General features: G+C 37.9%; 1 protein-coding gene and 1 long non-coding RNA gene across 8 annotated transcripts in view; one reads left to right on the top strand and one right to left on the bottom strand.

The window, feature by feature from the left end:
- Positions 1 to 25,076, bottom strand: part of CTNND2 (catenin delta 2) — a 638,189-nt gene that overhangs the window by 59,593 nt on the left and 553,520 nt on the right. For all 5 annotated transcript variants that reach the window (XM_085052133.1, XM_085052132.1, XM_085052134.1 and 2 more), the window contains 2 exons: positions 22,881 to 23,054; positions 10,785 to 10,935 (listed from right to left, as the gene is read on the bottom strand). In XM_085052133.1, coding sequence (XP_084908259.1) covers positions 10,785 to 10,935; positions 22,881 to 23,054 — 325 coding nt within the window. The remainder of the gene's footprint in view (positions 1 to 10,784; positions 10,936 to 22,880; positions 23,055 to 25,076) is intronic.
- LOC146441661 (uncharacterized) lies at positions 1,732 to 7,441 on the top strand. Of its 3 annotated transcripts, none has more exons than XR_014850010.1 (4): positions 1,732 to 1,849; positions 2,409 to 2,483; positions 4,830 to 4,921; positions 7,080 to 7,441. It is a non-coding gene; the product is annotated as an uncharacterized LOC146441661 (long non-coding RNA). The 3 variants fall into 3 exon arrangements; XR_014850009.1 differs by lacking the exon at positions 7,080 to 7,441 and adding an exon at positions 6,288 to 6,375; XR_014850011.1 differs by lacking the exon at positions 7,080 to 7,441 and adding an exon at positions 5,006 to 5,091.

The following is a 25,076-nucleotide window of genomic DNA, read 5'->3' as shown; positions in this document are numbered from 1 at the left end:
TCCCTGCACATTGATCAAGGTTTATAAACCACCAGCAACAAGGTAGGTTTTATTTCCATTTCTTTTTGTAAGGTAGGGCTCAACAACCTACTGGAAATTCTCAAAACTATCTCTTTAAAGGCGTTTCTCTGATTATGTTTGCTTAAAAACTTCATTCTGGATTGTAGAAGTGATCATATCTAAAATATTCCGTTATCTAGTTCCTTTTTAAAAAAAAATAAAGACCTTCAATTTTAAGTGCTAACAACATGTTGTTTTCTTTTGTCTTAACCTGATCTTTCAAATTGCACTACTCAGATTACACATCTATACAAAAAGCATGGATTTAAGCACTAATGCATATTAATGCTTTCCTAGGTCAATTCCTGAAGTCCAATCTGTCATTATAAATACATTATACATATATATAAAATTGCTAACTCTAGGGGGTAGTCATTGAATCTTTTCCATGTTCACACAAACTCTTGCATAACACAGCCACAAGAGGAAGCAAAAGGAAACTGAAAAACATAATAACACTGAAGATTGTATCAGTAATACCAGATTTCAAGCAATTTTATAGAGATGCCATGGAGAGATCAATGGGGCTTTGAAGCTGATTCTAAGGGTTCTCTAGGCTTTCCTTGGGAGGAAAACTACATTTCTTTATTTTTGTTTAATTGAGCCCATCAAGATATTAAGTAGCAGAATCAGAGTCTTACCTTATGGAATTATGGTAATAAGGCCCCTCAGCAAATTGATTATTCCCTCACTTATCTCAGATGATGTGAATTTGTTACCCTTTTAATATTTTGTAACTGTGTATTACAAAACTGCTGCTGTTCAATTCCATCAGTTTTAAGCATGAAATAGCAGATTATGATTTTTAAAAATATTGCTTGTTAAGCAGGGGTGCAAGTAGATTTTTTCAGAAACTTATTTAACCAATAACAAAAATAAGAGCCCCTAAATGACCAGAAACCTAAGACACAGTGACAGTGCTTCCAGCCATTCCCAGACAGTGCCTGTTGAGAGGTACTACATGCATATAAGGTACAATATTCACCATGAAAAACAAGAATTCATTTGCAAAGGCTGCAGCAAAAGAACATTACTCTGCTTTCTGTAATCAAGAGGATATTTTAAGTTTTAATAGGGTTATCTGAAATAAGGGCCTTTAACACTAAAACCCATAATAAATTAAGGAAATAACCAGGACATGACTTGGTTCTTACAAGTGAAGAAATCCCACATAAAAGTACTTAATGAAAACCAATTATACTGTAAGAAAACAGAAGCCTATGAAGATGGCATGCAGAAACCAACAAGTATGTGACTAACTGCCTTTTTTATATCTGTCAAAAATTAAACTAACACATGTACACATGTATTTTGGCACAGAGTGCATATAACCCCACAAAGAAACACCATCACCTTCTGCGCATACTGGGCAAGTGCTAAGAACCAGCAATGTTGTGTAAGCACCTAATGGTCAGGAATAGAAAGAAAAACTAAATTTAATTTAACTGCATTAAGATTTAGTTAAAATGCCAGTTTTAAAAGTACCCAGATATCCACACTCTTTCCTAATCTTGCATTCTTTGAACACTAACTCTCTGGCATCTTCTACCTCTGTGGTTGTCCTAGTTTTGGCCAAGGACAGGGTTCATTTTTTGCAGCAGCTGTGATGGATTGGAACCTGGAGCTGCATGGGTGTGGCCAAGATATCGTGCTATTGGATACTCTCCATATCTCATGGCCAGGTGGCAGGGGAGAGACACTGTCCTGCTTCCCAGAAGGAGGGGCTTTCCTTTTCCTGGGGAACAAGCAGTGAACAGAGCGGTGGGGTAATGCCAGTCCTGACCAGAGGGTTTGTTTGCCATTGTTTTTCACTGTCTTGGGCTTGAGGGAAAAAGTACAGGCATGGACAGCTTGTCCACCGTTTTGTTCACTGTCCTGGTCAGTGAGCAGTTTCTGCCTGTAAGACACCCCCTTTTTGTGTTGATTTTGTATCCTTTTGTTATCAACTTTGTTGCTGTAACTGTGCATCTTATCTCATTGCAGTTTCCAGGAAATTGTTTTTATCTCTGCCGTTTGTCTCTCACTGGAGGGGATGGCGACAGGGAAGCAGCTCGTGATTTTTTACTTTAGTGAGAGCACTAAATTAAGGAATACTGTTTATAAACCATGACAGTCACATTTTTATCCAGTGAAGATGAGACATTCTATGGTGCATTTTTTAGTCTAGTAGATGACGATAAACATCTGGGTTGCATATTCACGGGTGTTTTACTTCTGTGTTAGTCTACAGTTAGTCCTCCTGTGCAAAGAAATAGAAATATTTTAGGGCACTGCAATCAGGATTTTCTACCAGTGTTACCTTTGTGACTGGTATTTGGGTTTTGTCATTCACATTCTTCCTTTTTAAGCACTGTGAAACATGCAGAAGACTACTCTGGGGACACTAAAATAGAAGTGGAAGTGTCTCTCAAAAGCCACACGAGGTGAGAGGGACATTGTGTACTGCCCATTTCACCTTTCAACATCTAACTCGAGCTAGGATTGAATGAGATTTTTGCAGGAACTACTGCACTAACTTAGAGAGTGCAAGAATGTAGATGCACAGAGAAAATTACTGTTAATATGACTGAAAGCAATCTATAGGTAGTTTAAACTTAATCAATACACATTCATCGTTTATTTTCTTATTGGTTTAAATTTTTCCATTTCTCAGATCTACCTCCAACATCTTTTGGATGTGCCCCAGGCCCATTCTCAGGGTCTTCACATGAGAGAAGAAAACATTACCTTCCTTTACCAAATGTTAATTCACCTGCCATGTTCTACTCTCTTGCACTGACATGTGTCATGGATCAGAGTTTGAGCTTCTTCAAAGAAAAGTGCTTTTAGTAAAAAATATGTCACTTCTATAATTTGAAAATCACTTAAGGTGATATGTATTTCAGGAGAAAACACCATTTTGAATCTTACAGAGAACAAAACTAGCTCACTGTTTCATCAATTGAAATTGATACAGAACAGGCTGGAAACATGTTTTGATACACTTATCTGGTACTGCAAGGTTGTCACAAAACTTGGGATTTTCAAAACTGCTCTGCCATTCTCATGGATTTAAAAGCGCTTTTAAAATTACTTTGGCAGTTTCTGAAATTTGCATTTCTACCTTTGTATATTTTATGGAATATGTGACTAAATTATATGCACTTTTTAGATCAGAACTCTGAATTTTCAAAAGATAAGTGGCACTTCTCAGCATGAACATACTGAGAAACAGAGATGAAAATTAATATTAAATTGTTTGAAATGTCAATCTTCTGAGTGAGAAAAGCAGATACAGTTACAGTTTAATTGCTTGCTACCTTGTGCAGGAGAACAGAATCAAACAGAAATTGTTTATCTCAAAGAAAATGTAAGGTTCAGGCCGGGCCACTTTCTTATGTGTGAAATGCACATCAGTGAAGTGAAAAAGTACAACCTTTGGCTGTTTTTTGCTTTTTGGTGGTGGTCTTTTTGGCAGTCACAATGAATCTAGGCTGTCCTGGGCAACCTCTACTAGATTTTGCAACTTTTATGATTTGCACTCAGAATTTAATCCTAAGTAATAATGAATGTAAATACTAACTGGTAAAACCTATAATAAAGACTTTAAGGTTTATAAACCTTAAAGCATTAGATGGCACCATTTAAAATTACCATCATAATCTAGATAAGCTGTCATGATGCAATACTGAAGGTGATTCTCTTGATACCAGCACTTAAAATAGGAATACAGGCATTTTACAGGCATTTCCCCACAGTTTACTCTATTAGAAGGAATTGCTGACCCACGGCTGTGCTGTGGTTAGAATTTGTGAGGCATCTTGATCTTACTATGACAGAGATGAAACGATTCTTTGATTTGGCATTACAAAGAAAAACAGATCTGTGGAAGTTGTATCCCTCATTATCCTAGATTTGAGCCTGCATGCAGTTATTTCTGCTGTTCTGGGTAACAATGAAAAACTGTAGTGCTTTTTTACTAATTGCCCTTGCCAAGTCTACTGACCTAATTAAAGGAGAGGAGGACAGTACTTAGTCTGTATTGCCTGAACAACTTCTGATGGGATACTACTTCCCTATCTTCAGTCACTCAAAAGTTGGGCATTGAGTCTCTGGCTACTTCTCCAGGTTCTCACACAGGACCCATTACACTGTAAGATCAAACACTTTAGGTGACACAGGTAAGTGGGATGAACACCTAGGGTTCATCCTAGGTTCATTCCTAGGAACTGTTCAGAAGTCCAGCTGAATACCTGAAACATCATTTTTTTCAGATGGTTCATGGAAGTGAAAAATCCTTCCAAATCCAGACAGATGTACTTAGGCAATAGGGAAATTCAGATATAGAAGAGTTAATCTAGTTTTTAAAGTGCCGATCTTGACTTTGATACTAAAAAACAGAATTCAGTTTTACCAATGCTAGTTTTCCTCCTATATCTCGTCATGTGAGAGTGTTATTTATTGAGAAATAGCTGAGGTTGAAAACCTTTTCTAACCTCAGTAACTACCAGGTCTGCTTGCCAGAAATATATTTGAATGAACATAGAGTAAAAAAGCAATGTGCAAGTGGCTTAAGGCACATTAGAAGTCAGTATCTCCTTGACAGAAGACTTTTACACTACAATGGAAAAAATACTTAACATTTAAATATTCATTATGTTAAATTCTCAGCTAACTTATTTATGCAACACTAGAAATCAGGGACTCCAGATGTTGCCATACAGGTGTATTAAAACATCAAAGTTTAATTACTCATTTACTAACTTACATATTTCTCTTAATTGATACAGAGTAAAGAGCACCAGTTGTTAATGCATGACAATACATTTAATTTTGTAAATCAACTTCCTCAACTTTTTGATGACAGCCTGTTCTTATTCAGGTATCTGTTTATTGTTTTGCACAGCTCAATTATCAAACAAAAATGAAGTGCAATAAAAACTGAAACAAATTAAACTAATTGCAGGATATATTATGTCTTCACCTTCATCTGAACAAATGTCTACAATTTCTGATTAGTGCTTTTTGGCATCTTCTGCACTGAGAATTTATGTCAACTTAACATTCCAGTGACTAAGATACTTTATGACTCAATTAAAAATTCAATAAAAAAATTCAGTGTCTCTCACTGTCAGCAGATGCATGTGTGAGAAATTCAGAAATGCGCATATCTAAAAATAAGAGAAAGCTGCATGTAGGCACTCTTCAGTGGGATGAAAGCTGCATATTTGATTTGATCATCTCCCAACACATCCTCACATTCCCTATCAATGTACATTACTAGGACTTAGCTGCTGCTCTTGTAACTACAAAACTGAATACTCTTTTCACTCGGATTTATAACTAATCCTGAAACAAAATGCAACCATGTTCTAAGATAGGAGGACCCCATGTAGCTGTTTTTTATACCAAAAGAGCCGTGCTCTGCTGTGAGAATGCCAATACTTGATTCTGATGCATTTTCAGCCTCACAGCTGAAAAGCACTCTTTCCAAACATGGATACCACACTTTGAAATAACATATATGACCCTTCTTTGAGTGCAAAGCTGGGCAAAGTCACCTTGTGATGTTTGTCCCAAACTGAATTATTCCGCAAATCTAACAGCTCATTAGAATTGTGAATTCCTGATACAACTTTCAGTCAAACCTTTTCAAGTTTAGTAATAAAACTTTGAAACAAATATCACGCACCCAAGAGACCCACATTGCCCATGACATCACAAGACATACACTGTCAATTTACACACTCCCTAGATGTTTTCCATCATTAAACAACGATGATATGGTAACACAACATAAGCTCCAGTTTATCACATTTTAGATAAGTCTTCCAATAAAATAAAATCACTTTCTGTGAACCTCTCAGTCACCTATAAGGGTGTCAAATACAGGTATCTTATATTACACAATGAACTTTTAGACACCTAGCAAAGGTAAGCAGTTTCCAGCACCCACTAAGTAATAATTTGATATGCTTTTGTTGAATTTTGTTTGTATAACGCATTACCAACAGATGAGTAGTGAAAAGGATAAGTCAGTACTGACACAAAGTCCCCAACTCAGGAGCAAATATTTTAAAATTACCCCTGCTAGAGGCCCTGTTTCAAGACCTAATTCAAAACCTTGTGAAGGCAGAAGAAATTGTACCACTAATTTTACTTATCTGAATCAAGCTTTTACAATGATAGCTACAAAAAGGATGTTTTAAGTATTACAACACTTCAACTTATCCTGTCAAACTCTCTAGAATCTAGAGCCCTGAACAGACACCTGGACTCTCTATACATTTTAAGGACATAGACATGTAAAAACTTGTTTTCTACGCAGTACAATAAGTCAACAAAAACCTTTACGTACACCTGTCCCCTTTCTTCCAAGGATGAGTGATTCAAACACACATAAAAAATCTTTTATTTAACTACAAAAATGCAGACCAAGAGGCCAAGCGAAATAGTGGTGCTTTTCAATTACTAGTACAATATTCCTCTTAATCAACACTGACCCAGAATAGCATTAGAAACCACTCTCAGGATAAAACGAAAGTGACAGAAAGACTTGAAGCACAAAACTGAAGTTTTATACATATTACCTCCAGCTCTGCATTCTCTCTAAAGCCTGTACCCTGCGGACTTACCACTAAACAGTACTAACACAAATTCCAAATTTTCCTTTAAGAGGACAAATACTATATTGTACATATTCTGCTGTACATGAATAGTGACAAATTTCTCATTTGGGACAGCTTGAAAATTCAGCTTAACTTTTCTGAAAGACCACCTATTGCACTTTAAAATGCCAAAGTAATTGCCACAGTAATTATTTAAAATAAAAGGTAAATGTTGTGCATACACAAGAACAAGGAAAATGCAAATTTTGGGGATAGTCATCCTTTAAAAATTTCAGACAGTGATAGTCTGTACCTGCTTGTGTAGGTAGAATAATAAGTCACATAGTTTTTAATTTACCATACAATTCATAATCTCTTTTGTTAAAGAGGTTGTGGATAGCAGCACAGAAGAAAACGCTGTCTGTCTTTCAGATTAAAGAAAGATGAAGCTGGCTTTTATCCCAGGACTGAATGGGGAATCTTGATTTGGAAAGCCTTTTTGCATGCAGAGCGGGCAGAGGGAATAGCAAGAAGGGGGAGGCTGCTGCACCAGTGCTGGCTGGGAGACTCCTAAGGAAGGAAAGAGAGTTCATCTAAAGTGGGACACAAGTCTGCAGTGCAGGCTCAGGTAGCCTACAGAAGGTTCCCTAGAAGTCCAGAGGACTGTGTGGAAAGTGTTTGAATCCGAAACCCACTGAAGGTTGCTGGGGCAGACCACAAGGAAACAATTCATCCTGCAAAGATGCTGTTTACAAGAGACAGGTTTACTTTTAAGCTTTTCTGCCCCACCCAGCTGATCCAAGCTTTGTCTCATTAAAGAAAAAAAAGCATATTAAGTTAGCTATTTCTGACACCATTCCAACAAAATATGGCTTTAGAGAACAAAAGTTTCTAAAGGTGCACTCACTGGAGGGAAGACACTGGTACAGCTCTGGCGTGAGGTGCTGCCCTGACCGGCACTGCCAGAAACAATAGGTCTGCAGGTAAATCCTCAAGGCAAAAACTGCATTCCCAGGGAAAAGACAGTAATGGAATATCCTCAAAATAAGGCACCACTACAGCCCTGAGGAACACAGAAGGATGGGTTTGTTTTTCTACTTTCCCTTCCTCCCCTTTTTTTTATGAGAGAAAGGGAAAGATGAAGGAGAAGGAAAGAACATGGGGATAACACAACTGCACAGCGGTCATCAACACTCCCTTTAGAGGACCTGTGGGACAAAAGTGATTGTCTTCTACCTAAGTGAACTGTCAAATGCAAATAAAAGTAATTTTTGGTCAACTCAGTGGCATCTAGTGGGGCTGGGAGAAGCTAATGGACCCATGCAGAAGTTTAGCAGAGACAGAACCTGCTTCAAGGAAGGAAAAGAAACCTTCCAAAATGCTGAGCATATGAATAGAAGCAGAAAAATGTTGGGGTACCAGAGGGACACAGGGATGCTGTGCACCCTCGATCACCGAAACAAGGAAGAACAAAAGAGGCAATACCAGTAGTAGGTCTTTCCCTCAGCTGTGGCACTACCAGGAGAGAGAAAAGGCCGAGAAACCTTTCTTTTGGGTGCACTCTTGGGAAGCAATGAAGACTGTGTACTATTTTATGCAGACAAGGGTCTTGGAAGTCAAGTGAAAAGGAATGTGGTCTAAGCTGTAACCAGGGATGCACCTGGGCAATGTGTTCAAGGAGGTAAAACTGGGTGCTGCATTACCTATTCCAGTACTAAGTAGGCCAGATTTACCATGTTTTTGTTTGAGTGCAGTTTAATTTTGGGAAGGAGAAGGGTAAGTATTTCCACTGTCTCGGCGTATTGCAAAAGCAACGAAGAAGGAGAAAAAGGAGGGTTCTTTTAAAGACATGGAGCATGCCTGAAACGAAACCCAGGAAGAAGACCTCACTATAAATAAAGAAAATGCTGCTACGGGGGTGGCACAGATAAATTATAAGAGAAGCCTCACACCAACCTTTAGCAATGTAACAGCACAGTTGATAGATCTGTGTATAAAACAAAACAGATTGGTCAATTCAATGAAGTCTAGTATGAAACTTTTGGCCATTTGAGAAAAGGTTCTTTTTGTTTGTTTTTGTAGCTCAGTACAGGTGAGTCTGGACTTTAGCAAGCTTTCTGATATATTTTCCAGCTGCCTCAACACTGATTTATGGGCTGCTTGGCAGCAGCAGAATTAAATATATCATTCTCTGGCACATTTCAGTAAAAAAATGTCAGCCGGGAATGGAATGACAGCACTACTGAAAAGAAAGCTTTATATGGGCATTAAAAAACCCCCAACCGACTCAATTCTAGCTATGTGACTTTACTATATATACAGTTGGAAAATTCTCCTTTAAAAAAGGTTATCTTATGGGGGAAATTCCAACTTGTGAGGTAGAGTTTGCCACCAGAAGAACCTGATGCAAAAACAAAAATCATAAAAGAGAAAAGAAAAATAGCATGTCGATTCTGCCTAGGCAGAAGGATGCTTAAGGAACTACCCTGATAAAGCACAAGTGCCTTTTGAAGCTTGCTGCTTCAAAAACAGCTAAGGCATCCTGCAATACATGGAAGTGTAATATCACAAAAACAGATGGACTACAACAGGAGTTGAAATCCTTGACCACTGCTGATGTTTCACATTTCTAAAAATCAGCTCCACGATGGGCCCTATTTGCTAAAAAATACTCGAGAACGAGAGCAGTAATGACCGCTATTACTGTTTCTTTGAAGTTCAGTGATGAAAGCCAAAGAAATGAACATTCACAGATCACAGCTGAAATGGTTCAAGAATTATAATCATAACTCCCCTGTCATATTGGCATGTTTGGACTGTTTTTAAGCTGCAGAAAATTACTATTGCAATTATGAAGTACAATTTCTCAGAATAACCCTACAAATAACATAAATCAGAACAGCAGTCTACAGCTATTATTAGTTGGCTACATAAATAAATATATTAGGTTACTATTTTCAACAAACTTTTCTCACCTTTTTAAAATTTCTCTTTGCTTTTACATGTGTTCTTAAAGACTTTAATAAAATATTAAAATGTTGAGGTTGTGCAAATTTACTATCCATAATTTGACCAGTATTTTGAATGGCACATCAGATTAAGACAGTTCAATTTTGCATGTATAATCTTACATTCCTAAATGAAATTTGCAGATTTCAGAAAATCAGTGCAATGAGACACTCCTCCCAATATGAGAGGAGTGACTGCCTTGTTTTAACATCATGTAGAGCACTGCTGTAATGAAACATTAACCCTCAGATAGCACTGGGTACAAATAGTAAACATTATGATCATGGTATCTATTTGTATAATTCTATAATTAAAAGCAGGGAAAAAATATGCTGTAATGATAACAAATCAACAAGTTAGGAAAAATTAACAGAAAATATGCTCTTAATGTACCAAAGTAGAAATAATTTTGTCATGATTGTTCAAACAGTTAAAAATCTAGGAAGTGATTATTTTTCAAAGACAGAACATGAAAAAAAAAAGCTCAACGATCCACACTGTTTGCATGAATTTCAGCTAAAAAGACCCACCAAAAGCCTAAACAAAATTAAAAATGTCCAATCCCCTGAAATGCATGCTTGCTGTATGATCAGAATTCAAGGTCAATAACCATTTACATAAATTATTGTCCTATTCCTTAACTGCATATTTGTTTGTGAACTAAGAGTCTCCCAGTTCTCTTGCTGGAGCTACTAATCTGCCCAGTAGATTCCTGTAGCCATCTTAAATTTTTTATTACTTGTTACTTCATGACTCCAAAGTTACTTGCAAGAGGCAATCTGGGGATCAGGAGGGGGTGCTCTCCTCAGATCCCTGATCTGGCAGATGCAAGTACTACTGCCAGCCTAGAAATGAAGTGCTATAGCAGAACAAAGCCATTGCTTTTCTTACAGAGCTTACAGCATGAGAGATCAAGAAACATTACATGACGTTTAATTAATTTAACAATTCCTTGATATATACTAGCAAGCTGTCACATAAAATCTGAATATGACACAGTAGAGAAAGAATTAAAGATACTGTTCTAGAAATGTGAGAATAATTTTCATTATGCTCATTCTGCTGTGAACCGGGAAAAAAAAAATCCCCAAACCCACAGAATATATAGATTGTTTGGAAAGAACATACCTATTAACTCTTTATTTCTGACATCTAAGGCCATGTTTCGTAAAGCTGTAGCAACTGCACATACCACCCGGTCATTGTCTATCCGGAGCAGCTCCACCAATATTGGCAATCCTTTCTCTTTGCGGACGGCAGCGCGGATGTACACTGACCACTGCAAAGACACACGGGAGAGACAGGGGAAACAAAGTGAGCAATCCACCACAGAAAATGAGGCATCTGAGCTTACAGCAAAGGGCTAACAGAAGCACTTGGATGCGAAACTCAAAAGAGGGGAAATAATTGCATTGATGATGCTAGGCAACCACTTGATTTGGCAATCTGCAGTCGTTTTTTTTATGGTGACAGAGAAATTAAATGATGAATTGACTTTACTCCCAGCACACCTGGTTACATTTCCAGAGCCCAAGCCTGCGGATGACTTACATCAGCATTTTGTATGCAACATGAAATGATGCTTGTTTGCTGTGAAACCAACAACATGTATATTAAACAATATGTATTACAATGCAAGCTCAAGAGGCCTGAGTATTTCTTTGTTGTTACCACAAGAATTATTCAGTCTACAAACATGAAAACACTTATAATTTCTCTTGAGATTGTAAACTTGTTCAGAAGGAAAACTGAGGACAACTATATGGCTGGTTTTGGCACCTGTAGTGATCCTAACTGGAATACTATTGTACACCGAACTGAGGTACCCTCAAGAGCTGACCTGAGGGCAGTGCAGACCTGTGCTGTGCCTGGCTGCAGGCATCACGTGGCTGCAGGATAAACCCCGTGCAAGGCATCTCCCACTTGACAGTTGGTCATGACACCACTGGCACAGCCCTGTCTTTGCATCAAAGCAAGCAGCATATTCTCATGTAAACATTCTTTTTATTTGGCAGTAGAGATGATGAATACAGTTGTTTACTTCTAAGAAAACCTCTAGAAGCTCTAAAGATTATCATGCCAGTGGACAAGGAATCTGTGCAGTGAGCTGTGACTAAGAGGTCCATCCAATGCTGCACACCTTGGGGTTCCCAGCACATGAAGCGATGAAAGATTAGCTCTAGTACCTTCTTTTCCATTCTGCTGTTATCTCAAGCAGTTGCAAAACAAGTCAACAAGACAGCAACTGTGACCTTGTGAGTTTAAAGTATATAGGTATTGCTAAAGTTAAGATGTTTGGACACCTGCAGGATGTACAGGTCTCAGCATAGCCCACTTCAAGACAAGACGTCCCTAAGCACACATTCCTTCCCACTTCATGATGATCTCTTCTCTGGAATTTTCATGAAGTTTGCATTAATGCCTCTTGTACTGACAGCTGAAAGGAAATTACTGGAGCAGAGAGTGTCCCTCCTTTCAGTGCTATGGTATGGATGCTTATCTTGCCATTGTACCTAGAAGGTGAAGACAAGTTCTGGAAGGCCTCTGCTTTTGAAATATTTCAAGTATTTCAGAAACTAGGATGATAAGCCTTAGGATTTTCTGATCTAGCTGGCCCTTCTCTTTTGCCAAATACATACCACTGTAAAGAATAATTACATTGCAATAGCATTACTCCATAGCCAGAGTAAAACCAAAAAAGTTCAGCACATTAACTGTCAGCAGACCATGCTTAACCCCTGTATATGGCCTCTACTTACCACAGCTGAAGTGCTTATTTTAAAAGCATCTGTTTACATAATAGATATATGCCCTGAATAGCAAAACCCAGAATATATACTTATCATAAGAACAGCGGATATGGAGATAGACAAGAACTACAATGCTGCAATGTCTGGAGTGCAAATTCATTCCAGGCAATATAATTCAGAGGAAATTAGGAAAAAGGAAAATAAACCAGCATTTAAATAATATTTTTAAATTAATTCTCCTCTGTAGTAACTGTACACAACAAAAGCCAGTTGGCTGGACTTTGTTGTAGATGAAAGTGATAATGGTCTAGTGATAAGCTTTCTGGTCAGTTAAAGGGAACAAGGGGTTCTCAGCACCCCTGAGCACAATAATATGTCTAACATGTACATGTGCTGTTATCTTCTGCAGCAAAGCAAACAGCTTAGGTGGGACTTAGGTGCAGCTGGACTCTTGGTTGATCTTATTCTATGCTCTCTCCTCCAGTCTCTTCTCTCGGACCAGTATAAAGGATGATCATCAGATAAAACTTAAAACACATCTTAAGGATCAATGAGTTAAACAGGAAGTATTTCCTGAAAACATTTCTTTCCTATACATTGATTTTAATGGGATGTTCAATATAAAGGATGCTATGAGAACAACAAACAAATATTTCTAACCTTCCCGGTTGAATAAATATGTATTTACCTGCCAGTTAGACACATTCTCACCTGCAGCTGGGAAATGAGCAATACCTCTTTGCACTTAAAAAATGCTGTATTTTGTTCGTGTCTCCCAGGGGAGGCATCTGTTGTGTCTGCTGTGATTACAGGGTGACTGCCAGCGTGAGAGTTCAAGGTAGCAGTGAGAATATTTTGAGAAAGAAGCGAGTCTGTCTGGTTGAGGTGAGAGTTCAAGCTAGCAGACAGTATTCTGAAAGATGCTGTCGTTCATTGCAGAAGTACATCACAGATGTAGCATCTCCAAAATGGACTACATGGGGAATCAGTGAGGGTGTTTGTTTTGAGAGAAAAAAAGCTTATCTATGTCTATTCAATACCATAGAGAATCAAAAATGATCCTTTAGATTATTCACTATATTTTAAAAGCCTCCATACTAAAACCTCAGTAAACAGTTTTCCTTTGATTTTTTTTTTTTTTCAGTCAGCTACCAAGGGAAAACATAAGCACTTGTTTCATAAAGCCAGGTTTACAAAAGACTTCTTGGGATTTAGTATTTTCATCATCCATTCCAACCCAAAAGTTTGAAAGTAACAAATTAGGGAATGTTTTGCTTTTAACCCTAGGGAGAGTAGGAGACAATGTAGGAGAAACACTGAAACAACTCAGTATGAAAAAAAGAGAAAACATAAACCTCCTTACTGAATAAATGACACGCAAGACTTCAGGATCTGTAATGAACCAATTAATTTGATCACAACAGTAAAAAATACAGTTCCAAAGCGTTCACAGGGGAAAGATCTAGATATAATGTTTTACAGATGCACATATGCACACATACATATAAAACAATGGGAGAATTACACAAAAGTATGTACAAAACCTCTCCTCTCCCCTGTGTACTCCTCTCCCTCCCAAGCTATCTTTTTCCAGAGGATGTCATCCACTTTAGGAAGAGTTCACAGACTCCTCAATGCGTGATTTGCTATCATTTCATCTGCTGTTTCAAGTCATGAACCTTAGGCAGAAAGAGAGAAATGCTTTTAATTGTTTCAACAGTCTCTGGAGAACTTTCCAAGTGGAAAGTAGTAAGAACTGTCTGGTTCTCTCTCCTTAAGCTGCCAATTAGGACAAGTCTCTGCAAGCAATTATGCTGCGCTGTGCGGGTTTCAGGAAAGCTCAAATTGAGATGCCTCAAAAGGCTATTTTATTATTGCAGAGAATGGAAAAATTGATTCATTCTTGTGTATACTGATGATCCTTCCGTTTGCCTAAAGCCATTGTGGAATGTGACTGCACTTCCACATTTTGGGTCAATTGCTAATATGAACTCAGTGAAGTATAAAAGCAAAGAGATGAAGAATCATAAAAAAGAAAAGAGACAAAGGGTTTGTTGCCTATCAGTAAGTAAATGAGGCACTCTGCCAATACACTTAATCATCCTGTTACTGCACAAATCAGTGGCAGTGTCAATGATCAAATAACTGTTCAGTTTGTAAAGCGAAAGCATTCCTGTGGGAAGAGCAAACACTTTAGTAGGAACACGCAGCTAGAAAATAAAATCAAATCATTATTGTTGTATCAGATGGAGGCTAAATTATCAGAGACAAGCACAGGAGCCACAATCTGTGCATGAATACACACTACCAATAATGGAATTCGGGGGGCATTACCACTATACATCACTTTGAAGGTACATAGTAGAGCTCTGTGTCCACTTTCATTAGTAGTTCCTTTTTCATTTTCATCACAGTAATTAGGTAGAAAAACACAGTAAACCTGAAAATTATTTTTTGTTTGTCAGTTATTATTATAAAGGACTGTTTGCACAGCTGAATGCCTCCAGGATTAAGATTATATTAGGTTGAAACTCTAGAAAAGAGTAAGTAATCTAGATAAAACTCAGTTATATTTTTCAGAAAAATTGAAAAGCATTTTGTCAGTTAACTTATTTTAGTGTTTCATATGGTTTTCTTCATTCCCCTATGAAGCAGCAACACAGGAGACCAAACTGAACAATGAAGAAATTTCCACCATAAAATGAAAAAGAAAAAAAACCCCCAAAATAAGTCTCCCCCCAAAAAAATTCAAGAAATACCAACGACTGTATGCACTTGACATTTTGAATGGATTCACTTTCCTGCCATTGACATCAGTGTTACTGAAGTATCTGCAGAATATTTCATCATGCTTTGACTAGAATTTGCACTGCGTTGGTACAGTTCAACACTGTGACCCAAAGACTATTGAGTTACTGAATATTAAAGGGAACTGCTGAGATGTAAACTACAACATGAAGGCTAAACCAGGGCAACAGGCATGACAAAGCAAAGAAAATTACCAAGAGTATCAGGAAGATGAAAGAGACTAGAGATCTGCTAGGAAAGGCTTAGAAAGAATCCATGCTAACAGTAGCAAAATAGTAGACCATGAAAGAGAACTGCACATTGACTAATCAAAGATCAATGAGTAATCAAAGATTAATATCCCTCTCTGTCTGATCAGACTCAATGTAATACACCTATCAGGAAAAAAAGAAAATATTTTTATATTAAAGAATTACAGATCTACTTTACTCAAATAACTCTACTGGGATCCCTAAGAAGTCACAGACCTGACAGGGAGCAAAGCTCTGAAATCTTGGTTATGTTTCTGCAGTTTCTGAAGAGAGCAGAGAGTTCCCAAGGACTTTCTGCCCCCTGACTGCAGTGTTCTGCTTTCAGAAGTGATCCTATCTGGTAGCCTACCAGCAAGTTCTCTGTATCTTTGTGTTGCGACAAAAGAAAAGCATTAACTGGTTACTTTTCTCTTGCTCCACAACCTTAGTCAAGCTTAAAGAGAAAGGAAAAAAATCCAGTGGGTAAAGGTACAAAGTTAAATAAATAGAGAAAAATAAAACAATGTTAACAGAAGTTATCTTAAACATAAATATAAGTTGATAAAGAACTGCCCTTGCACCTCATCATTCTTGGTTCTGCAGTACAAGTATGTATTGTGTATCCAAAATTATCTGAGAACTTCTACAATCAGTTTTCCAAACACTGTAACTAATATAATATAACTAATATAACACTTTTGGGACAAAAGTGACACGTCTCAAACTGCTTACAGTAAGGGATCACTTTGAACATGAAGCCACCATGAGCTACTGTGCTCCCATTCCACATATGTATCTCTATGTTGATTTCCTCACGATGTCTGTGACACAAGTGTTTGCACCACCAGGTCTTGCTTCAAAAATATTGTCCTATCATTCTGTCCTATAGAGCCAATACATTTCCCTTTAACAACTGATGCTGCCTCATCTATGAGTTGTTTCTACCCAGATAAGAATTCCTGACAGAATAAAACATTGGAATTCTTGACAGAATAAAGCATTGGTTACTTAAAATGTTTGCCTTTGTTGATTACATAGTGTAACTGGTCTTCTGCATCCTATCACATAAAGATTCATAATACTACTACTTTGGAGAAAATGAAAGTAAGCCTTTTCACTATAATCCAAAAAACTTTCTACTGCAGCAGCCTGATGAAACTCCAAAGGGTTAATACATAAATAACCAGAGTCATCAGAAGTCTGGCAAGGAACCCACAATATGTCCTTGCCTGATAAGAGAAGATTGATAACCTAGATGTCTGCTGCTTTAAAAAATAATTACTCATTATCTTCAAGTGTCTGGATGGTAAAGAGCTTGAAGCTCTTTCTCATACTACTCTTTGAAGCAGCTGCACTGACCTTGTGTCTAAATTGGTCCCTTTTATGTTTTCAGTTTCCTTATCTAATAATTTACTTAATGGAGCTCATGTTCCCATGAGAGTCAGATTTCTCTTGCATGGAATTAACAAAATAAATGCAGTTGCCTGTCTAAGGAACAAAGACCAAGATAGCATCTAGTCTATCTCAAGAGGTCAAGCCAATGACCCACAAACCCCACTCACATGGGTATTGTACCTGCGTATTAGGGATCAAAGGCAGAGACATTCAGCTATTTAGCCAAAGAGCCTCCTCATTCCCTGCTCAGTATGATCAAACATGGAATGGAAAGGACAGGAGCTAAAAAGAACCAACCAAGGAATGCTATTGTCTCACAAGAACAGCACTTGTTCCTCACCGTACAGAGTCAAAGGACAAGAAAGAAGGAGGATCAGCAGAACTGCTGCCTTGGACTTGCAGAGGCCAAACTTTGGGCTGTTTAGGAGACTGGTTCAGAGAGTCCTTTGGAAGTCAGTACTGAAGGCAAAGAAGTCCAGGAAGGCTAGACATTCTTCAAGCAGGCAATCTTAAAAGATTGTTCCTGTTGTTGACAGGAATATGACCCTGTATGTCAAAAGATGAGCTGGTGGGGAAGACCACCAGACTGGCTGAACAAAGAGCTTTGCTTCAGCTCAGGAATAAATGAGGAGAGTTTTTCCCTTCCCTTTGGAAGAAGGGAGCTCAGGAAGACTATACGGATGTTTTGAGTTTTCAGGGAGAAAATCAGAAGGCCCAAAGCCCAGCTGGAACTTAATCGGGCTACTGCCGTAAAAGACAAAAATATTTCTATAAATACAGCAGCAACAAAAAGAAGGCGAAGGAGAATCTCAATCCTTTATTGGATGCAGGGGGAAACACAGTGACAGGGGATGAGGAAAGGCTAATGCCTCCTGCCTTTGGGTCACAACAACCCCCTGCAGTGCTACAGGCTGGGGCAGAGTGGCTGGAAAGTGGCCCAGCGGAAAAGGACCTGGGGATGCTGGTTGGCACTGGCTGAATGTGAGCCACTGTGTGCCCAGGTGGCCAAGAAGGCCAATGGCATCCTGGCCAGTATCAGCAACAGTGTGGAAAAGGAAGTTGGCCATCCTGCCATTAAAGCAGATGAGGGAAGTTCATAACGCCTGTAAAGTAACTGAGCTAGAAGACTCAGTGCACAGAAAGGACTAACCAAGGCAGAGCAGGTGTGCTGCCTCTCCCAATGCATGCCAGAATAAATACAGTAAATCTTGTTTCCTCGTTAAAAAGATAGGTATTGCCTATGTAAGTTATGACAGTTTTGTTTTTTTTAAAGAATCATATGAATAAGGAAATTATTTTTATGGGTTTGACAAAACTAAGGAAATTCTGCTTGGGTGACAACACTGTGTTATCAACTGCATGCAATAGAAAATGCGATATTGTGAGACTGGAGACAATGGGCAGGAACTGAAACACAGGACTTTTGCAGAACAGCAGGGATTGCTTTTTCACTTGGGAGGGGGATTGAGCACTGGCATAAGTTGCCCAGAGAGGCTGTAGAGTCTCCACCCTTGTAGACATTCAGAAAACCATCTGGACATGGTCCTAGGCAACTGCCTCTAGGTGGTCTTGTTTAAGCAGGGGGTTGGACCAGACGACATCCAGAGGTCCCTGCCAACCTCAGCTCTTTTGTGATTTTACGAGTTCAGAGCAACAGGTCTTGTAGTATTGCAGTAATGCCTGGCAGATAAACTGAGATGAGCCTAAATTCAGCTGTCAGATACATACACACAGACACAGTAATAAACAGACATCCTAATATTTCCTTTCTTCCTGAGAGGGTAATTTTGTTCAGAAGGGACATAACCTTGGATGCTTGACATTGTTAACTCGAAGACATTTTGCATATAACTTTTTACAGGCTCAGGAGATTTAATGTGTTAATAGCCGATTGACCAAGGTGAAAACTAAAAAGAACTTACCACTTTTATTTTCACCATTTGAGGAAAAGTACTAATGCCAGACTACATATAAAAAGATAATCTTTTGCAGGATGACTCTTGTAATTTTGAACCATGTAATTTTTTCAATTCAAGGTATTAAAATAAAAGATTATATGGGGTTGCAGAAAGAACTTCTGGTTTGAAGGGTTGTAGTGGGAGAGATTTCTTAATAAGCAGGCAATTGTCTTTGGAATATAGCTAAGGGAGTCAGCAAATCTTCTTTTTTCTTGTTTCTACATTTTTGCACTAATTTGGTTAAATGCAAATTAAGTGGCAAAGAAAACTAACAGAGCTCCCAATGAAAGTCATTACCTAATGGGAAATAAAAGAGTTTGCACTGCTTCCAAAGGCATGTCTCAAAACTTATTTGGTCAGGGAAAACTCCAGCTAAGATTGATGAGGAATGTGTTTCCCTAGTTTTTTTATTTCGTATTTCTAGGCAGCTTTAAAATTCAAGTTCATATTAAGTATAACTACAAAAAGTCTATTATTTGAAAAAAAAAATCTTAGAGTGGCAATGAAAGGAAGTAAAACCAAACTCAACAGCCATGCTTTTCACATATTGCTCCTTCTTTCTGAAGGGTGTTTAGAATACAGTGAGATTACCATGGTTAAGATTTGATGAGGTAAAATATTTTAGGAAGCAATGACTTCCCTAAAACAGAACGCCCCCCCCCCCCATGCCAGGTGGCAGCTGAGCTCTGCAGAAGGTGGTAGGTGGGTGCAGATCCAGCACTGTGCTTGGAGTGTGGATCACTGGCAGTCACCAACCCTGTCGGGAGGGGGACAAGCAGTGACCACCTGCTGGTGCCACAGGTCACTGCGCAAGGCAGCAGTTAAACCTTATGCAGAGTGGTATCCTGGCAATGATGTAGAAAATTTTAATTTGTCCAGTCTTTCCAAAAGACTTACATATTTGGCTGTGCCCACAGATATTATTCCAAAAGGGCCACTCCTATTTTGCATAGTTGCATCACATAAGCACATGAATAAAAAAAGAGACCTCTGTGAGGAGATGTAATTTTCCATGACAGAGATGGTTCTTCTCCTTCAGCTTCCAATTTCAGTGTCCTCCTTCTGTGATGACATCTTGATGCAGAATAATGAGATGAACAAATGTCCATGTTTATCTGAAACAGCCTCTTCCAAAATGAGTTCTGCTTTGTGTATAAGCTGCCAGTCTTTTTCAAAACCAGAATATACACCAAAGTCAAGACATGCAGTCATGAGCTATGCCAGGTTAAATTTCCACATAGAAAATATTCTTCCTCATACCTCAAAATCAGTATCCTGATTTATTGATAAACTTTCATTTGGTTCTCATAACATACTTGTCACCAAGACGCTCCTTGTCTGATTTGTTACCGTGTTTGTTCTAATAATAATTGCACTGACCAATGCATTAGTCATTATAAAAAAACCCAAGTTCCATTATGCAGATGGGTAATATATGTCAAGACTTTAGTCTGAAGTGTTTTGTTTTGACACAGAAAAATTGTATGTAAATGTAAGTATGTCATACCTTTTTCTTTTATGTTAGTATTTGGCTTTAGAAGGAATTCCTGCACATGAAGCAGCGCTAAAAATGTCCTACAGATTACGTTTCACCATGTGCATGTGTTGATTTCATGTGTATGTATCACTGATAAACTATATTCCCTGAAATAATGAAAACTTTCAGCCTTTCTGAGCTATTAATCCTTAAAGTTACATACTGCTGCTTTCTTTTTGTGCCTGAAATTCTCCAAAGTAGTCTAGGAGATTTAGACACATATCATCTGTTAATTCTAGTGGCAGACATTTATCTAAATCCCCTACACATAACTTTTTATTTTTTAAAAATTACTCAGGCTTCCTTTTATCTGCTCACTTTCCCTCTGTAATAGCATTGGCTAAGCACTGCCTGTGTTAAAAATATTACCTCTTGGTCACCCAAGAGGATTAGACAGCTTTGTACCAGAGGAACCAAAAGGGTGAAACAGCTAGGAAAGAATTATGCAAGTGTATCAACTGCATTGTATTTTTTTCCAGAAGAGACTGTATCTTCAGCAGTGTGTGAGCATGCCTGGTATGCGTGGTGCCTCAAATAGTCTGTGATTCTTCTGGCATTAAAATAATGCTAATTGGAAAAAGACCACAACTGCTATTGCTGTTAATATTAATAGCAACATTACTTATCTTCATGCATTCTGCTCTTCTCTCTTTCAGTCTATCATAAAGTTCTTCTTGAAAGAATTCAAGTAAAAAGAAAATCCATTCTTTATACAATTACCGTTTGTTGCAGGAACTAAAAAAATTAAAATCTCCCTTAGGAATAACTTCTTCTTTTAAGAGTTTTCTATCTTTTATTTCAGTCATTTTATATCTGGACTGCAGCAGTGGAAAGGAGAGGTCAAAAGGTGGAAACATCAATGCTTATGTAATCCCCAAAGAGGATTATTCCCCTCACAAAAATGGCTAGTATGACATGTGAAATTAAGGATATTCATTCTGTGTCTGCACATCCCTTGTAATAGAATTGGTGAATCTTTAGAAAAATAGAGCAATATGAGAACAGCTCAGCTTTTCCCATGGTATCAGCACAGATAGTATTAAAGTCCAAACCAGTTTTTCTAAGCCAGCACTCGCCAAAGACCTCTGCAAAGCCTTCCTTCTTCTCCCTGTACACTTCTGCCAACTAAAGGATGACAGGTATACAGATTTATTAGAAATGGGAGAAGGGACACTACTTGGATTTTAGCACTTCTATTAGTCCTGGCAAGCATGAATGCATTGTTTTCTCATTTGGACCAGGACTACACCCATTCCCAGATGGACAGAACACATTTATTGCATTTCTCTGCCAGGATTACACCATCTGAAGTAGTATACAACATAAAAATAATAAAGGCATAATGATTTTCAGGCGCAGTGCTTACATAGGACAAAAATTACTGAACAGATACTTGGTTAAATCATTTTACATGCCATTGAATGGAACAGTCAAAGACATTTTACAACTCTGGTGGAACACAATTCCAAAAAAAAAAAATCCAACCCAAAAAACCATCATATGCCTTGGAAGAACTAGTGAGTGTGCAAACCTAACTTCCAATAAAACTTTATGGGAAAAATAAAGCAATTTCTTGTGTCAGTGATGCCATTTCAAAATGAATACCTAATTAAATTGGTATTTACGTATCACATACAAATACCCAACTGCTTAAAACCCAACAGGATACCTTCTGAGACATAACTTTGATCACTGCATTTCTCCATACATGACTGTTTTCATTGTAAATGAGAAAAATTCCTGCTGAGAGTTAATTTAAAATCAATGCATTATAGTTACACCATAGGATTAGACACTTAATACTTTCACCCAATTAAACCAGTTTACCATCAGGAAAGTTGCCCTAAAAAGTAAATGAAGTTCAATGATATCTTAAATTTTACTGAGCTGTTCTAAATCTAGAAGTATTTTCTTAAATTTTTTACTCAACTTACTGCAAATAATACATGAAAGAAAAATGGATCTTTTGAATATAATTGAAAAGTAGGATTAGCTGGAATAGAGTGCCTTGATTGCGCATTTCCTTGCTCATTGTATATATTTAATCATATTGTGGATGTATTTTAATAATGTCTTATTTTTTAAAAAAGGAGATGCTAAGATTACTTGTGCTGGTTCACATATCTCGCTCTGCTGGTGCTCTGGTTTCCCCTAAGAGACAGAATGTCAACCAGTTTCTGCAGTGACAAAACAAAATGGTTTCATTTGATTGCCACTGGTGGCAATTTTTGGCTCATTTTTCATGGCTCTGTCACCCAGGTTCATAAAGAACTGCTTCTCCTAATTTGGAAATTGGTTTTCAGTGGCAATTTTTCATACTTGACTTGACCGATGTGATCTTCACTACTGCACACTGACATTTGCTATGACACGACTATTCAGGACTTGAAATACTATCTCAAATTTGACTGCAGATAGTTCTATGAAAACAGAAGGTTATTTCACTACCAGAAACAATTAGATACATTTCTATCACCAAACTGCTGTCAGCTTTAGGACTGCTCCCCAACTGAGGAGGAAATATGTATTTGGGTTAATATTCCTACCTTCCAACTCCCAGCAGCCAAGTTCTGCAGTGCCCCTGCTGCCCCCTCCAGCGTGTCTGGATTTGAGCACTCAGAAAGAAGTGTGAGGTAGGGTTTGACTATTGAAGGGTGCCACAGCATCTGGATTCCTTTGGGTGGTTCTGCACAGTCTGGGAGAGGTCCTACGCCATCCCACTGTTGAAAAATACAAATCAGATTGTCAGGATAAAACAGTGAAACACACTTGAGAATTGCCTCAGTTGAAACTCTAACATCTAGGAAGGCATCTGCCCATAAACAGATGTTCTCAATTTTTGCACCTCATGTGATTCTTCACAGAGGAACCAAATTTCCTACTCAAAATTCCTTATAGATGAGCTACAAGATTGGCAGAAATCCCAATGTTTTAGCTAGCTGACATAACAAAAACACTTTTCACTGCATGTATTTTTCTGTGTGGGAACAGAAGCCCAATGAATGTATCTAAAGAAGCAAATCTAGAACTTGCATGGGGAGATTTTCCCTTCACATCCTGCTCAGTTCTTCCCATTCTCTCTCTTCTCACAAGAGGAAAAACAAGACAGAATGGAAAACTGAATCATTCAAGACCACAAGCCCTCCATCCCATGAAAGGCCCAAGTGTGACAAGTCTTCCTCAATCCACAATTCTTCTGGCTTCTGACAATGACAGTGCAGGAGCTGTTCAGCTGTGTGGTCTGAGACTCCGATGCAATCGATAGAATTGACTTTCACAAAACACACCTTTCCTCTCATGACATACAAAGTTTTGCCATAAAAAAGAACCCAAGTCTGATATCCAAAATGTACAACATTTAAACCTGGCCAACAGGTAGGTTATTGCACAAAACCCACTCTTACCAGAAATAAATGCTTTATTCCAGGAAAACAGGGATTCTCCTCTCCACTGGAGCACACAACACTTGCACCTACGTATGGAACATCTCAAAAGAAAAGACACAGTCTTTCTTTTTGCCTTTTAAACAAAACTAAGATGTGGAATGCACTTTCAGCAAAACTTTAAATGGAAATCTACTTATATATTTATTGTAGATTTTGTTTTGTTTTGTACAGATAAAGAGATTCAAATAATTCATGGCACTAGTACAAAAAAGTTAGGAACAAGCCTTAACTTTTTAATAAAATATTTTTTCTAACACCTCTGACATGTCCACATTGCGTAATACAAAAAAAAGTAAACCTTTTAGTACCTTGGGTTAGAGAATACTGTGTCTATATAAATAAAAAATCTGAGCCGTAACATTAAACTTATACTACACATATAGCATAAGTCAAATTAACTCCTGGTTTAAATCTGCAACAGTTATTTTAAATAGTTATCAGTGCACAATAATACTTGCACTGGGAAAGACATAGAATCTCTAGTTTTCAGAAGTATCAATCATAATTTGATTTACACTAACTTTGAAAATAAAACATATATATATGTTAAGGGACAATCAATCAAGTCTTCCCGAATAACAACTAACCCAATTTCAACAAGGTTTTGTGTGATTAGTACCTTTGAGAATGAAAACCACTATTTTTTTTCTAAATTAAAGCAGAACAAACGCCGAAGTGGAAAGCTGGAGAGACCATTCAATACACATGAGCAGGTACCAAAAAACCAGAAAGCTGCTCGGATATGAAACTCACTATGCTGGACAAATCTTATCAAAGTTTAAAAGAACTGGCAGAGCAATACCCAGTGATGGTTGAGAAACTAGAGGACAAATGCCTTCTGGAAAAACAATGCCTTGAAATGACACTATTACAGGGCTGTGCCTTTGAAATTTTCAATACATTTCTGCCTTTAAACCAATAGATTGTTTTCACTGCCATGTGACTCAGTTCTCCCTTCTCCTCCGTATAAATCACCAGCCTTGCCAGAAATGAGTTCTTTTCAGCTCATAAAAAATACATTAAAGCCTGCTTCTTATTTTAACTCACAGAATTCAATCATTTACACTGTCAGATTTTTTTTGAAAACAAATGAGAGACATATCTTACAGGTCAAATCTGACCTCACACCAGGTTTAGGCTTTGTACCTTAGTAAGTTCACTAATGAATTATTTGAGATGTCCAAGGGCACCAGTTCAAGTCTTCACTTGTTTCATTCCAACTTGCACGAATTATGCATTATGCAACTGAGGAGTTTGCAAAGGGTATTTACTACATTATTTCAAGGACAAAGTACA

Source organism: Lichenostomus cassidix, chromosome 2 (genome assembly GCF_008360975.1).
Source record: "Lichenostomus cassidix isolate B80296 chromosome 2, HeHo_3.0, whole genome shotgun sequence".
NCBI classification, from domain to species: domain Eukaryota; kingdom Metazoa; phylum Chordata; class Aves; order Passeriformes; family Meliphagidae; genus Lichenostomus; species Lichenostomus cassidix.
The sequence above is the reverse complement of the archived record's forward strand: the minus strand, read 5'-3'. Positions and strand labels throughout refer to the sequence as shown.